General features: G+C 35.8%; 1 protein-coding gene across 1 annotated transcript in view; it reads right to left on the minus strand.

Moving 5' to 3' along the window:
* Positions 1–16,213, minus strand: part of HCN1 (hyperpolarization activated cyclic nucleotide gated potassium channel 1) — a 395,898-nt gene that overhangs the window by 114,449 nt on the left and 265,236 nt on the right. The window contains exon 4 of the mRNA XM_060091683.1: positions 5,913–6,131. Within this exon, the coding sequence (XP_059947666.1) occupies positions 5,913–6,131 (219 nt within the window). The remainder of the gene's footprint in view (positions 1–5,912; positions 6,132–16,213) is intronic.

Consider the following 16,213-nt stretch of genomic DNA (forward strand, 5'->3'; position numbering starts at 1 on the left):
ACTAAAGAAGGATTGGTGAGGACAAATCTTTAGCAACTCGTACAGTCCTGAAACCATGAATACCCACAACAAAGAAGCAGGAAATTTCTGCATATACCACTGAGTTTTGGTACGGAAAGTATCACCGAGTGAAAGGGATACCACTGGGATATATTAAAATACAAAGATTGAAAATCATTAGTATAAGAGATTTACAATAGGCAAAGTTCTGTTTTTCTCCTTGGTTAAATTAACAGCCTCAAGCTCCCTACATTTACTTGTACCTATCTCTATAACAGTACTTAGTTAATGTACTAACACTTTTCCCAGCTGATCACGTAAAGTATTATTCTGCCAGGAGCCCAATTTGTTAGCAGGTCAAGTGGCCACATGAAGCTAACCCAAGGGTTATGGCACTGCTATTTTTCTATGAGGAAATCTTGCAGATATTCCCAGTCTGAGGGTTGCCCTGGCCTGAGAATGTTTGGCAGTACTACCAGTTTAACATACCAGAGTATGTAAAATTCAGCTCCTGGGAAGCAAAAGTATATAGTATAGTCGAATTGGAGATCTTTCCAATTAATTAAGGAACGATGTGAGAGTTTTGCTGATGGTATACTCATTTGTAAAGGAAGGAAGAAGGCATTTACTAATAATGAAGAAAACCCATGAAACATTTTGCTGAATGTACATTGATTTTAGAGCCACCTCTTTTCACTAAGAATGCGCTCAGTGGGCTTCCCTGGTGGTGCAGTGGTTGAGAGTCCACCTGCCAATGCAGGGGACACGGGTTCGTGCTCCGATCTGGGAAGATCCCACATGCTGCAGAGCGGCTGGGCCCGTGAGCCATGGCCGCTGAGCCTGCGCGTCCGGAGCCTGTGCTCCGCAACGGGAGAGGCCACAACAGTGAGAGGCCCGCGTACCTCAAAAAAAAAAAAAAAAAAAAGAAAGAAATAAAAAATACATGGGGGTTTGGCATAGAGGGCTGAGACAAAATGTTCAATGCTCAGGGCACACAAATTACAGCAAAAAACCTTTTCAATTCATTATTTCAATCAACATTTCCAAACTTAGTTGACCAGGAAACAATTATATATGTAATTCAATAATAAACCATATATATACTGTGTAGTATATATGTATACATATGTGTATGTTTATGATTTATTTCTATTATCTGTGGAAGAGGCTTTGAGAAGAGCTGAGATTTTAAAAAAAAGGTCTAAAAAGCTGCTAGACTAGGAATTACTCTTCCTTCCTCATGTTCACTGAACTGCTCATCTGAGATATCAGCATATCTGATAGATATTCTGAGGCTCCTCTCTCCTACATTGGTTTACAATTGTAAACGATGATCCAAGGATCAAGACTTCTGGAGGTCTACAGAGGTCAGAGAGTAGAGTGAGAATTTTCCTGACAACAATAGGGAACCGATTTCTTTTAAGAGAATGATTGCTCTTCTCTGAGTCCCTTTCCCAGCCCGCTTTGGGATAGGGGAGGCTATCTTCTAACACTTGACCTGTCGGGGGAACTTCAAGAAAATCACTTGGGGATTTTTGAAGTAAGTTCACTAGTTGAGAGACGTGAGTCTGGGGTCTGATCACCTCCGAAAACATGTAAATAGCCTGTGGACACTGGGGCCTGACTCCTGCCAAGGAATTGAAGAAGGCTAGACACAGGCTCCTCAGTGCTTTGGTGGAGGAGGCAGCAGTGCTGAGAGATGGGCTAAGAGAGGGATGCATGAGGGCTTCTCTGTGGACCAGACCTGAGTGATACAGGAGGGCCAGCATTGCATCTTTGGTCCCGTCCAAGAGAGCCCACTGGCAGAGCAAGGAGCCTTCAGCAGAAAGAGGCTGCAGATGACTGCCAAATTCTCAGGGCCTCTTCTAGGGAAGTGCAGGAGAGGGACTCAGTGGGGCTCACCTAAAATGCCCAAAGGATCTCTCAAAGAAAGTGCCAGTTTTAATTATCTACCAGACCCACCCAGGGACACTAGTTTAACAGCTCTAGCAGGTGCATTCAAACTGCCTCTTCCCTTCCCTTTCCTCCTCACTGCTATCTTCCACCTTGATGAGAAGACATAACAGCAGCTCCTAGTAGGCTTATAATAGAAGAGAGAAGTGAGCCTACAGAGCCAGCCCAGCTTTCTCACTCCTGGCTCTTCCAGCCCCAGAAAGTTCTGGGTGGGGATGCGGAAAGGTTTAATTTGCCCAGGAAAGATGAACCTCACTAAATAAAAACAGTAACTGGAGATTAAAATAACAAAACAAAACCAAACCACTGTGTTTGGATATTTCAAAGTTGAGCTTGTTCAGTAACCAGTAACAGAAACTATGCAGACTGCTGGTATTCCAGAGCAGAGCATCAGGGAAGGCACATTTTAAATACTATGCATTTTACACCATAAAGTCTATACCTAAGAGAAGGGGGAAATATAGCTGTCTGAAATGTAAAAGAATACAAAATATGATAGCTCATGAAATGAGCAGCATACAATGTGCTTCAAGTCCAAGTTTAACCTGCAATGTGACAATATAAAGATCATCACACATTTTTTTGGTCAAGAGAGAAAATAATAACAATGAGGATGATCGACTATAACCCTGCCAGATTATCAGCACTGGTGTATTGTGTAGATTAGGATCTCATAATCAGAGGACCTTATTCTACTGCTCGGCATGATAGAACTACTTAAACTTGGGGGATCCAGATTGAAGAGATGTTCCATGGGAAGGAAGAATTAAATGACTCTGAGATTCCAAACTAAAACAGGGGGCTAGGTGACTTGTAGCAGACTAGACTTAAAAATATGTTCACCTGTGACAAAGAATATGGTAAGTGATGGAGAGGAATGAATTCTGGAGCCAGATTAGTTGGTTGAAGACCAACACATTGTGAAAGGCTACTATAATAGCTATTGGTTACAGCTCGCTTCTTTTGCATCAAAAATATGTTACTGGATACATGGCAGTGAAAGTAGTATCACTATTAATTGTGCAGACCTCCATGGCAGATGGTTCCAATACCTAAAGACAAATACTAACTACAAAAATAATTAATCAGTTCCTCAAAAAGTTAAACCTAGAATTATTATATGACCCAGCAATTCCACTCCTAGGTATACACCTAAAGGAATGAAAATAGGTACTCAAATAAATACTTGTACACGAATGTTAACAACAGCACTATTCACAGTAGCCAAAGGTAGAAACAACTCAAAATCCATCAACTTATAAATGGATAAACAAAACATTGATTAACTAATTAATGGAACATTAATCAGCCGTAAAAAGGAATGAAGCACTGATACATGATACAAACTGGATGAGCCTCAAAAATATTTTAAAAGGTCACATATTATATGATTGTATTTATATGAAATATACAGAGTAGGAAAATCAATAGAAAGAAATCAGACTAGTAGTTGTCTTGGGATGGGGGAGGGGAAAATGGGGAGTGACTGCTTAATGCTTAAAGGATGAAAGTGTCTTACAACTAGATAGTGGTGCTGGTTGCACAACATTATGAATGGACTGAATGCCATTGAACTGTACACTTTAAAACAGTTACTGGTGAATTCTGTATTATGAGTATTTTACCTAAAAAAAAACCCAAAGTGGCCAAATCATAAAGGAAGCTGCAAGCCGATCATACATTATGCACAACAATTCTATAAGACTGAATTGAAAATAAGACATTTATTGCTCATAAAAGTATAAACTTTAAAAAGTAACACAATGTCGTTAAGACCTAAATTATGCTGAGTAGAAAATGGGAACAGTATTCTAGAACCAAACTTCTTGACAGATCTTGGTTTGGAGACCAAAAATATATATATATTTCTTTAATCAGCTATTCCTGACTAAATTGCTTCAAATGTCAGAAAGTAACAAAAAGTTACCCCAGTATCCTTGCCCTCTATTAAGCACTTGTAAGATCAAGAATTTGATGACTTGAATTATGAAAAACATCATAACATATTTGCATGTAAATGTTTATGACTACATAGTTGAATAAATTGGGTTGCCAAGTTAAACGTGGCTTATAGAGCAGGTCTAAAAACATTAAAATGGTGAATTGACTTAATAGGCAATACAATGCTAATAAACGCAATCCTAGAAATTAAAGATTTGGCTTTTGTTTGTTTGTTTTTTGTGTTACGCGGGCTTCTCACTGTTGTGGCCTCTCCCGTTGCGGAGCACAGGCTCCGGACGCAGAGGCTCAGCGGCCATGGCTCACGGGCCTAGCCGCTCCGAGGCATGTGGGATCTTCCGGGACCGGGGCACGAACCCATGTCCCCTGCATCGGCAGGCGGACTCTCAACCACTGCGCCACCAGGGAAGCCCAAGATTTGTTTATTTTAAAGAAAATATGTAGCAATGATGTAGGCAAAAAGGAAGTGGGAAAGAGCACTTTTATGAAAAGCAATACCCACTGAAAGGGAAAAAGAAATAGTGTAACAGAAACATATATGTAGTCTTATCTCAAATCCCCATAAATTTAGCCTAAATTCTATTGAGTATATAATTTTTACTCAAAATTACCATTGTATGAAGTTTCTTTCCCCTTACTATGTGCTTTGTTCTTTGCAGTTTAATTGGAGGCTTTTTTTAAAAATGTACCTTGAAGCTATTTTGGTGGTTCATCTTTTCATTACTTCAGTAATAAAACATCAGCTTGTTCACTGTAATAGTTGGTGGCAGCGTAATTAAATTCAAGGGAAATAAAGTATCTAGGTTCCCTTTTTTCCTAATGTGTGACTGAAGTGTTGGAACTTCTGTAAATAAAGCCACAAATGAAAGATCTTTGGCTGTTTTGTGAGTAATTGTGAGTCTAAGCTGTTATCACTCACCAAGAGACGTATTCTAGAACTATTTTTACCATTACTTTCAGATATGTTCTTTGGCAAGGTGCATATTGTATATTCTGTCATGTTCAACAGAACTCCCACATTAGAAAGTCTTCCTTCAGTTATAAAACATTCTTATCTGTCAGAAAGTTACTGATATTTGGTGAAGAATATAAGTACTGGCTGATTATCCAAGGTCTAGTCCCAACCAAAGTAATTCAGCATATTAAAAAAATCCGATGAATAAATCAGTGAACAAATTTACTTTTTGTCTCTCTGTTGAGAAAAGTTTAGAGCACCAATCATTTTAATTAACATATTGTGCATGTGAATGTATGATAGCAGCTGTTAATAATGCATTTTAAAGAGGGTATATGGTGACTTATCTAGCTACAAGGGCAACGTATGTTCAGCTATGCATATGGACTTAATATAAGTTATGATTGTAACATGCAGAGAGGAACAGAGAGACGTGCAATAGCTGCCTGTCTGCATTTAATCAGCTAACAACATATTTTTCTAACTGTATAAGAGAAGTCTTTATATTATTTTAACTGTTGAAAAATTATAGAACATGAACCATGATAATACCTTAAATTAGCTTTATACATTTTGAAACAGGTAACTATTTTTTTCTGTGAATGAAAATTCAGATTTTTAAAAAAATATATGTATTATTGGGCTTCCCTGGTGGCGCAGTGGTTGAGATTCCACCTGCTGATGCAGGGGGCACGGGTTCGTGCCCCGGTCTGGGAAGATCCCACATGCCGTGGAGCGGCTAGGCCCGTGAGCCATGGCTGCTGAGCCTGCGTGTCTGGAGCCTGTGCTCCGCAACGGGAGAGGCCACAACAGGGAGAGGCCCGCGTACCGCAAAAAAAAAAAAAGTATTATTTAAGAGAGAAATTGGAAACAATAGCTATGAGGACCACCTTGAAGAAACTTCATAATACGGAAACATATTGTGTTTTCCTCCTTTAAACATTTTATCTCATTGTAGTTTTGATAGAGGGCATAATTTAGTTATCTGAACACAATTAAATTTACAAACTAGCTGATTGAATGTATTAGAGATAAAACAAATTACCTTCTCTTGATATTGCCGCCTTGAAGAATCCAAAGACTGGATTAGAGCTGTGGCATGGCCAACAAACATGGCGTAGCAGGTGGCTCCCACGATCATGCTCAGCATGGTGATCCAGAGGTCAGACATGCTCACTGGGGCCTGGGCTCCGTACCCGATGCACAGCATGTGACTCATCGCTTTGAAGAGTGCGTATGAATACTGCTTTCCCCAAGAGTCATTCTGCAACAGAAGAGAAAAGAGGAAGTAGACTGAATCATTAGGACAGCAGAAGAAAAACCATGAAAAAGTATGACCCGTACACAGAAGCATTAAAACATTCTTGTAATGGAGCATTTACACAGGTACTTCTCCCCAGTAGCTAATCAAATGACGATGTTTTTCAACGCTTGCCCAGCAAAATGAAATAGAAATAGTCTACTGTTATAGTACACAATCCTAGTCAGTTTTTTTTTTTTTTTTTTTTTTTTTGCGGTATGCGGGCCTCTCACTGTTGTGGCCTCCCCCGTTGCGGAGCACAGGCTCCGGACGCGCAGGCTCCGGACGCGCAGGCTCAGCGGCCATGGCTCACGGGCCCAGCCGCTCCGCGGCATATGGGATCCTCCCAGACCGGGGCACGAACCCGTATCCCCTGCATCGGCAGGCGGACTCTCAACCACTTGCGCCACCAGGGAGGCCCCCTAGTCAGTTTTTGATGTGTTATTTTAAAAACTAAACATTCCTTTTGGGATAATGAATGAACGCTGATTAGCTCATTTTAAAGTTTCCAGGAAATCTGGTCATTCTCTAGCAATATATTTGCAAGCTGAGAAATGCTGCAGATAGATGTGAAGCAGATAGGCCTAAGTATAGGAATTTTAATCAAAACCATGATGTTAGATTTTGAAAGTCCAAATGGTATACTTGTGTAGTCCCTAGTCCTATATGTCTTAAATGAAAAGTAAACATAATTTGGAAATACAGATCTGATAAATGAAAAGACTTCCTTGAAGCCTTCTCTGAGTAATGTGAGTAATGTTTATTGAAATTTAAATGTCAGGGTTGTTGATGGATGAATCTTGTTGGCTTTCTATAAAATAATAAAATATAATATAATAAAATAAGCAGTATAATATCTTGGCAGACACTGAAAAAAAAAACCTGACTTCAGAGATTAGTTATTAGATGCAATTTCTTATGTCATTTCAAAACTTTATTCTAAGCTCAATTCTACAAAAATAAGCTGTTCAATATGTTTTATATAGTGTCTGATAAAATTTAAAGGACTTTTTTGATCAATTTGTCTCAAACTCCCTAGTCCAGGATGTACATAATTTATGAGACTCAGTGCAAAATAAAAATCTGAAGTCCTTTAGTGAAAAATGTAGGGAAAAAGGATAGTGTTAAAGATAATAATATATAAAAATATTTCCTTAAAATATTTTATTACTTAGAAAACTTAGGAAAATAGTACTAGTTGAGTAACAACACAAATTTACACATTTCAAAAAATGAAATTTTGCTGTCATAATTATAAAAAATACAAGTAATACTAGTATACTACTGTGATATCTTGATTGATCATACAATCCTTCTGGCTTAAGTTTCTGACAAATTCATTCCTTAGGTCATCAAAACTCATACAATTAATAATTTCATCTTCAGTGATAAAAATTGAAAGTGACATGTTGCTTTTGGCTAATGCAAGATCACAAATAATTTCTGATACATTTTTAGTTTTGAGGAAGATCTTTCTGTTGATGCAACTGTTACTGGAACTATTAAGAGTATTTTATAGCCTGAGACAACATTAGGATAAATTTTTGATAAATTATTTTAATATATAAATTTTAGTACATCTTTAGCTGATAATTCTCATGGAATAATTTTTAATTATTAAAAATTTTAATTATTTAATTCATATAAATCACATTCATGAAACTGAATGTGATTTTTTAAATTACAGTTTTTATTTTAAAGTAACTATAGATTAACATGGAAATTGTAAGAAATAATAGAGAAATATCTCACGTACCCTTCATCAGTTTCCCTGAATGGTGACATCTTGCAAACTATAGTGCAATGTTACAACAGGAAACTGACATGGATACAATCCACTGATCTCATTCATATTTCACTAAATGTGTACTCATTTGTGTATTTAGTTTTATGCAATTTTATTATGTGTAGTTTCCTGTATTCATCATCACCGTCAAGACACAGAGCAATTCCATCACAACAAAGAACCTTTACACTGTTTTTATACTGAATTTAATGTTAAATGTAAATGTATGCAATGATATTTTAATATTTCCTCTGACATTTCCTATAACTTGCCCAGGTCATACAAGAAACCAAAAGTAGTTTCATGATTTTTATATAATCCATAATGCCTGTTTATGTATTCTATTCCTGTATTTTCAATTACAAGGAAAATTTAATTTAAAAATTGTCTTCCTTGTTAATAACTGGCTTATTTAAAATTTCAAATGAAAATAGTGTTATTTTCCATTATATGTGATAATCTGTAAATTTAATCCGTATTTCTAGGCTTGTGTATATCTGCTTTGCAATGTTGCAGGATTTTTCAGATCTGGACATTTCAAACTCAAGAATTCTAATAACTCTCTGATAACCTTTATTTCAATTGTCATGTGAACTCCTTTATTTTGTAATAATTTATTGATAAAGTTTATTGCTTGAGCTCCGCAGGTTCTGTCTTGGAACTTAGGCAAGAGATTTAATATTTGTGTAGATTCTTTGGAGGTGGGCTCCTGGGACTGATAGGCAGGTGGCCCTTACTGTGGTTCTATGCTTGCTGGCATGGGAAGCCACTCCTATGTCACACTGCTGCTGCCTTTGCCACTGCTAACCTGAGCCCAGTTCCGGCTTGGCCACACTGGGGACATATAGCATCCCAGACTGCTGAGGTGTGCATATGTGTGCCTTGCTGCCTGGCCCATTGCTTGGCTTCTGTACTTCCTGCTGTGCCCTCAGGCCTGGACCTGTGTATGCACAGCTGCCACCTTGCAGCTCTGATGCTCATATTCATGCCTTGTTGTCCCAGTGGACTTCACATACAAAACATAAATTCAAAGATAACATTATTATGAATTTCAAGATGGCTGTAGCAGAGCTTTAATCCAAGCACAGGGTCCTTCCCAAAGCAGGTCCCTTTGCAACAGCCAGGTCATACACCACATACCCATGAAGCCATCCCTGCCTCTGTCAAATTAACTCTTAAATTATCATAAATTTAAGAAATATATTGAATCTATATGGATATTTTTGTTCATTGTTTTAATAGGGCTTTCTAAAATCAAATTTATAGATTAAAATAGAACATGATAAGGTTTAAAAACCCAACCTCATAAACTTTGGAACAGCATATGGCTGCTGACAAATGAAAAATAATAGTCTCTTTTAGTTGAAAGAGTTAAGTTTCTTAAAGTGAAATTTATTTTATTTTTTTATATAATAAAGGCATGCTGCCACAGTAAACTATCCAGAGAGAGAGAACTATAAAATAAAATTTAATTTTAAAGAAAGAAAATTATTTGTATATTATATTATACAATGCAAATTGTATAATGAACCCATGCACAGTTTTAATTTTGGGGAATGAACAGAGTTCATATGTATATATATATATATATATATATATATATATATATATATATATATATAATTACTCTCAGGAATACACTTAAGGTTCCCCAAATTCTAGATGTTCCATGAACAAGAAGTGGAATACTTAATTAACAAGCAATGTGTTCTATACAAATTTTGAATGTACATGTTATTTAAAATGATATTTAATTCTTGAAATCCAACTCAATAACATACTGATAATACTAAAATTGGATTCATTACAAACCACACTATAAAATGAACAAAAAGGCTTTTATCCCTATGATCCATTCAAAGAACGGATAGAAAGAAAACAAGCTTGATTAATTTCTTTCTGGCTTTAAATCTCTTTGGGGCTCCTAGAGAACTCCAGGTATTCACATGTCAAGGTGACTTTCTATCCCATATATGATGATCTCCTCACGTGCCTGCATCTCCTCATAGATTAGGGCACAGCCATGACACATGGATCATGTTCTAGAGTCTAAACTACATGATTCAGTGGAGATACTCAACACTTTTATTATTGTCAAAAGAAAGAGGGAATAAACAAATTTTGATTATGATGTTAAATCTAATGCAAGATTTCCTTCCTTTATACAGGGGTATAGAAAAAGCATGTTGTTCATGTTGATGAAATTAGATATAATGCAAATCATTCAAAAGTCCAATGGGATGTCCAGTGGAGATTGCACTTTAATTCTGTTCATACTGTTTAGTTTTGAGGGGAAGCAGCATGTGGAGCTGGAGTATTATTTCACAAACTAATGCAGTTAGATAGCAGCCAAACTATTTTAAATAAGAATGTGTATTTATGTTCATTTTCATTTATCTCCTTAGGCACACACAGCAGGCATACTCTCTTAAACGAGTTAAAATAAATTTATATCATACATGCTTCATGATCCTTTCAAATCATGGAAAACTTTTCTACTCTTGTTTTATCCATATTTCTCTCCCTTTCTCTCCACCTAAAAATCAGGTATAGATTTCTCTATACCTTTTCCCATGCTGATATAATTACATGCACACACACACACATTGTGAGATTCTGGGTTTTTTCCCTATAAAAATGGATTATATCATATATTTTTTCTTCACATTGCTTTTATCACAGAAATATCCCTCCAAAAATCTAGTCTTCATATAACTTGTTGATGCCGTAGTTAATTCATCCATTTGCCTATTGTTTTCTAGTTTTTTTCCACTACAAACTATTCTGTAGTAAACAACCTAATACATATAACCCTTACATCTATCAATCAGATTCCCAGGAAAATGTTCATTGGGTCAGAAGGTAAAGTTTTCAATTTGATTTTAAAATATATTACCAGACTTTTTCAAAAGACTGTAACTTTTCCAAAAACAAGAAAAACTATACTGCATCAATTTCTATAGTGAGAAATAGTTACCCATTGTTACTCTTATTTGCATTTCCCTGACTAGGGAATTTGAGAAGATGTTCATATACTTATTAACCAACTAGAACTCATTTCTGATGAAATTCTTATTTCTCCTTATTATTTTGTAATACTGTAATATTTTGAAGACTTGATATCCATTCTTTAACTATGTGATTTAAATATTTATGCCTTATTTACTCTTTGCTATACAAACATGTCATTTTATATACAAAAATAAATTGTAATTTCCTTGACAGCTACTGGATTTCCTGTATTGTTTTAAAAAACTCCCTAAATCTGAGAATATTCATATGTCCTAAATGTTTTTCTTGAAATTGTTATTTTTATATTTACTTATAGTTACATCTTTTACTTAAGTGATTTCCATTGGTATATGGAATGAAGTTCACATTTTCTTTAATTCTAAAAGGATTCTCTCTTGAGACAGCACACTAATAAACAACCTGATCTCCACGGACAGAAAAATGCCTTCTTTGTTATATATTGTCTACGTATATCACTGATATTTTTTTCTGGGCTCAATATTTGGCCCCATTGACCTGTTAGACTACTTCTATGCTGATACCATGTGGTTTTAAATTACAGTGACTCTCTCTCTCTCTCTCTCTCTCTCTCTCTACACACACACACACACACACACACACACACATATATACACATATATATATCAAACACCCTTCTCAATTCCAACAGGGGTTTAAACTAAGTTACTATGTGAAGAAATTTGAGCAAGACCATGTTTTAAGCAGGAGAAAATCTGGAAAGATGATGCTGGATGTGGGACAGGGTACTTGGGAGAAAACTCTGGTTGAGGACAGTCATCAAACCCAGAAAATTCATCATCTATCTGTCTATCTATCATCTATCTATCTATCTATCATCTATCGGAAGAGTTTTTCATGGATCAGCCAGTCTAAATTATAGCGACAATATGTAAGAGAATAAGGAATACACTAGGAAACCCAGTGATGGCCAGATCTGAAGGGTTCAGAACATTTTTTTCAGTATGATATGAGAAGCCTCTGAGTTTTTCAACAGGGCATGATATGATTTGAACTATATTTTAGGAAGACTAATCAGGAAGCATTGATGCACAATGGTTCTCCACTGAGGATAATTTTGCTGCCCAGGGGACATGTGGCAACACAGAAAGCCCTTTCTGGTTTTTACAACTGGGGGAGGAGCTATTAACATCTAGTGGGTAGACGCTAGTGAAGCTGCTAAACGTCCTACAATTCACAGCAAAGTTCTCCCACAGTAAAGAATTATCTGGTCCCAAATGCCAACAGTGGTGAGGTTGAGAAATCCTAGTGTGGACGGTAGACTTAACAATAGATACAGAAGTCAGTTTAAAAGCTATTACAAGTTTAAGGGAGGTGAAATGAGAGCTCAAATAGCATAAAAGTATAAAGTATAAAACAACAACAAGAGATAATCTTGAGGAGACAAGACCTATAGAAGTTAGTATATCAGGTCTTTGTGAAATGGTAAAAGAAAGAGGATACTAGAATACCTTAGGGGGTTATGAAAAAAATAGAAAGATTCATGCAATACAGGCTTTTCCTATGGGGCAGAGTGATTAGGTACAGGGATCTTTTCTGTTAATTCATGAGACCAGTATCATTCTCTTCAGATGCTGAATCTCCTCTACATTGTGTGTACAAGAGCCAACCCAGTCCTCACAGTGGTATGTGAGTATTTAGGTGGCAACCATGATTATGAGGCTGTCGTTGAAAGGATCCCAAGTGGAGGAATGGTATTTTATACCATTACCTCCATTGTCTTTTATCCCCTCCTACTCTCCCTACCATCCCCACCCACCATTACAGTCCTAGCAACAAAAGATGCGAGCAGGAAATTTAGATTGACTGTGATAAAAACACATACAGCGTATTCTTGAAAAACAGTATGATAAAAACAACATGCATGGCTCTAAATTGCTCAAAGCACCAATTATTATATTAAGTCGGAATAGTCTTATCATTACTTGATAAATGTTGACATTGAGGCAGAGAACACAGTGACTTGCCCAGGGTTACAGATTTGTAAGTGGAATATTCAGTTTTTTTAACCCAGGCAGTCGGGCTCTAGGGACCATATTATTAACCACTGTATGATACTTATCTCAACTTTACAAACCTATTATATTTATAATTTCAGGCAAAATACTGAGGTTGAAAGACTAACTGACCAGTCCAAATTTCACATTTCAACCCTATTTAACGTAGTAAATTAAAATAAGGCAAAGAGCAGACATAAAGAAAGGAAAGATAGGATCTTAGAGGGTTTTGTGAAAAATCCAGGAAAGTTTCTATTCCCAATATGTCCTATTTATTTTATTATGTAGCTGTTCTCTTTTCATCTTTTAAAAATGATCCTATCATGGGGTTCCCTGGTGGCGCCATGGTTGAGAGTCCCCCTGCTGATGCAGGGGACACGGGTTCGTGCCCCAGTCCAGGAAGATCCCACTTGCCGTGGAGTGGCTGGGCCCGTGAGCCATGGCTGCTGAGCCTGCACGTCCGGAGCCTGTGCTCCGCAACGGGAGAGGCCACAACAGTGAGAGGCTCGCGTACCACAAAAAAAAAAAAAAAAAAAAAAAAAGATCCTATCATATTTTAGTGTACATCAATAATACCATGAATAGAAGACTGTATACTAATAGTGCTTTACCATACAATCTAAATATTACTAACTTACATATAATTTGAATCCTATTGAAAGTAAACAAATAATTTACCTGTGAGCTCTGATTTAATTAGGGCTTATTTTGTTTTATTTTAGGTAATGATTTACCAACAAATTGCTCCTTATAGATTATTATTCAGAATGTTCACTCATTTAATTCATCACTTCGCTGAGGCATCATTGAAATTGATTATTTTTTTGAGGAAAATGTACTGAGCCAAGTTAAATGAAAATATATATAAGATCACTTGATTATTCCATCAGGGAACTTTCATATAGAAAAATTATATTTTGAGCTTTCCCTAGGTTTACTTACAATCCTTTCTAGGCATTTATTTTGACACCCTGGTTTGTACTGCTACTGAATTTGGAACAGGGTTAAGGGCTATGGCAAAAGAAAAGAAAAGAAAAGTTTCTTCTAGAGTGTCCTAGATCTCCTGACATAGGACATTCAAAGTCAAACTAAGCCACTTAGTAACCCACCATGACAAGAAAAGTTGTCCAGTTCATCATCTATCACATGAACTAAAATTCTGTTAAGTTAGGATGCCAAAATATTCCATTGTTGAATACCCGAATTAACTCTTCATCTCTTGAAAGCAAATATGAATATGTTAAGTAGGTAAAATCTTAGCAAAATCTGACACACAGAATTTAGAGACTCAAAAATTCACACATCAGTTGCTAAATTATTAAAAATCAGAGAGATAACAAAGTAGTGGAACTAGAAATCCAGGTGGAGAATGAGCTTGGCTGTGCTAGGCTACCAAATTTCCATCAGTGTGTTCAATTTACTTCTTCAGTCACTGAATACACTTACTACTTATATCAACTAGAGCAATGCCAATCAGATTGAAAGTTGCATTAAAGAGTCCTCAGGACAGGGAATACAGCACAACATAATCTGCCTGAAGTCATAAGAAGTGTCAGTAAAACAGGTCGCCAATTCCAAAGATACTGTTTTCACTTGAATATGCCATGATTTTACTTTATCTGTGTATAAAAGAACAGAATCAGGGCAGTAAACAGTTGTTCTCCATCAATTTCACAGTGCTGAAGAATGATAACCATCAACAGACTTTGGGAGCAAACTTTATACTGATTGGTAATTGAAATAGAATCATCCCAGTTTTTTAAGTATTAATTAAAATTTTTTTGTTCCTTGAAATACATCCCCTAGAATTATTGGATTCATATATTTATTACAAACTGAAACATTTAAACAACATTCTTGAAGAGGTCCTTATCTTAGTTGAGTGAAACATAGTGACTTTTTGTTACAGATCATATTAAGTGATAATGTCATTAGGAAGACAAGTAGAAATCAACTCAATGAGCGCATGCTAAATGAATTATTCAGTAGGAACATTGTGCATGCCATTTCTAAGGAGACTTGTGGTAAAGACTGCCAGCAATGTTGTGTGTAAAGTCAAAATGGAGAGAGCCAAAAGAAATAACATTTCTTAAAAAAAAAAAATATATATATATATATATATATATATATATATATATATATATATATATATATACGATGCAGCATTTCCCCTATAGCATAGTGCTGTGCAGAGCGAATATTATCTCTCAAGTGCACAAGAAGAAAGAGACCCTACCAACACTGTCTTATATTGATTCCGTGACTTATCAACCTTGTTACGTAACATTAGCACTATATTTTTAAACGTATTAGGAAGTAGTGAGTTATTTCTCTTCCATTCACATGATAGAAGCTCTTGAATTCTTGGGATATATATTTGTATTCTTGATAGCAATATCTCCAAATAATTTAAAAGCCATGATTTTTGGCAATGACATGGTTACATGTATTTCTTCAGTGGGAGAAATTTATTTTTCTTATTTGTAGTGTTATGATCTGCTTACAAACATTTGCACCTCTGACATCAATGTTTTTGCATTATAGGAGGGTTTAACAGTTTTTAGCAATAAAATATAAAGCTACTGAATAATAACTTGTTGATACTGTAAAAAGAATGATGTCTGGTCATTTTAAGAGCTTGTTCTAGACATGTTCCCTGGTCAATTAATCCTCTGAGTTCTAAGTGTACTCTCTCCTGTTTCAATAATGGTGATAAAATACAAAATTTGCATTAAGTAGATTTATAAATTAAAATGTAATGATACTTGAGATCATGGATATTTTTCTTCACATTTCTTTTAATGTTGGTGCATTTTTTTAAAATAAAAATTAAACAAATCAATAAATTATTTTTAAATTTGGAGTTTCTATTAACTCAAACTTTTGTGCTAAGAGTTCCTTAATACTTATAGAAAGGTCCTAAATCAGGCATAATTTCAAGATTTTAAGTGTGATTTTTCGATTATAATTAGCATTTCAAGAAAAATATTTTCATGCGATACCCCTTTGCTTGTTTGTACAAGTTAATATAAGGAATTGTATTTTACCTATTTTTCTATGTATAAATATTGGTAAATATATTATATATGCCTAAATATAAGGGAACAATGGAAGATAGCGACGCTAAGCACTTAATTCCTTGCAAAGTACTATTGCATCATCCCATTTCTCCTTACAACATTCTTGAAACCTGATGTTGTTATTACAGGTAG

The sequence above is a fragment of the Mesoplodon densirostris genome, chromosome 3, assembly GCF_025265405.1.
Source record: "Mesoplodon densirostris isolate mMesDen1 chromosome 3, mMesDen1 primary haplotype, whole genome shotgun sequence".
Lineage (NCBI taxonomy): Eukaryota > Metazoa > Chordata > Mammalia > Artiodactyla > Ziphiidae > Mesoplodon > Mesoplodon densirostris.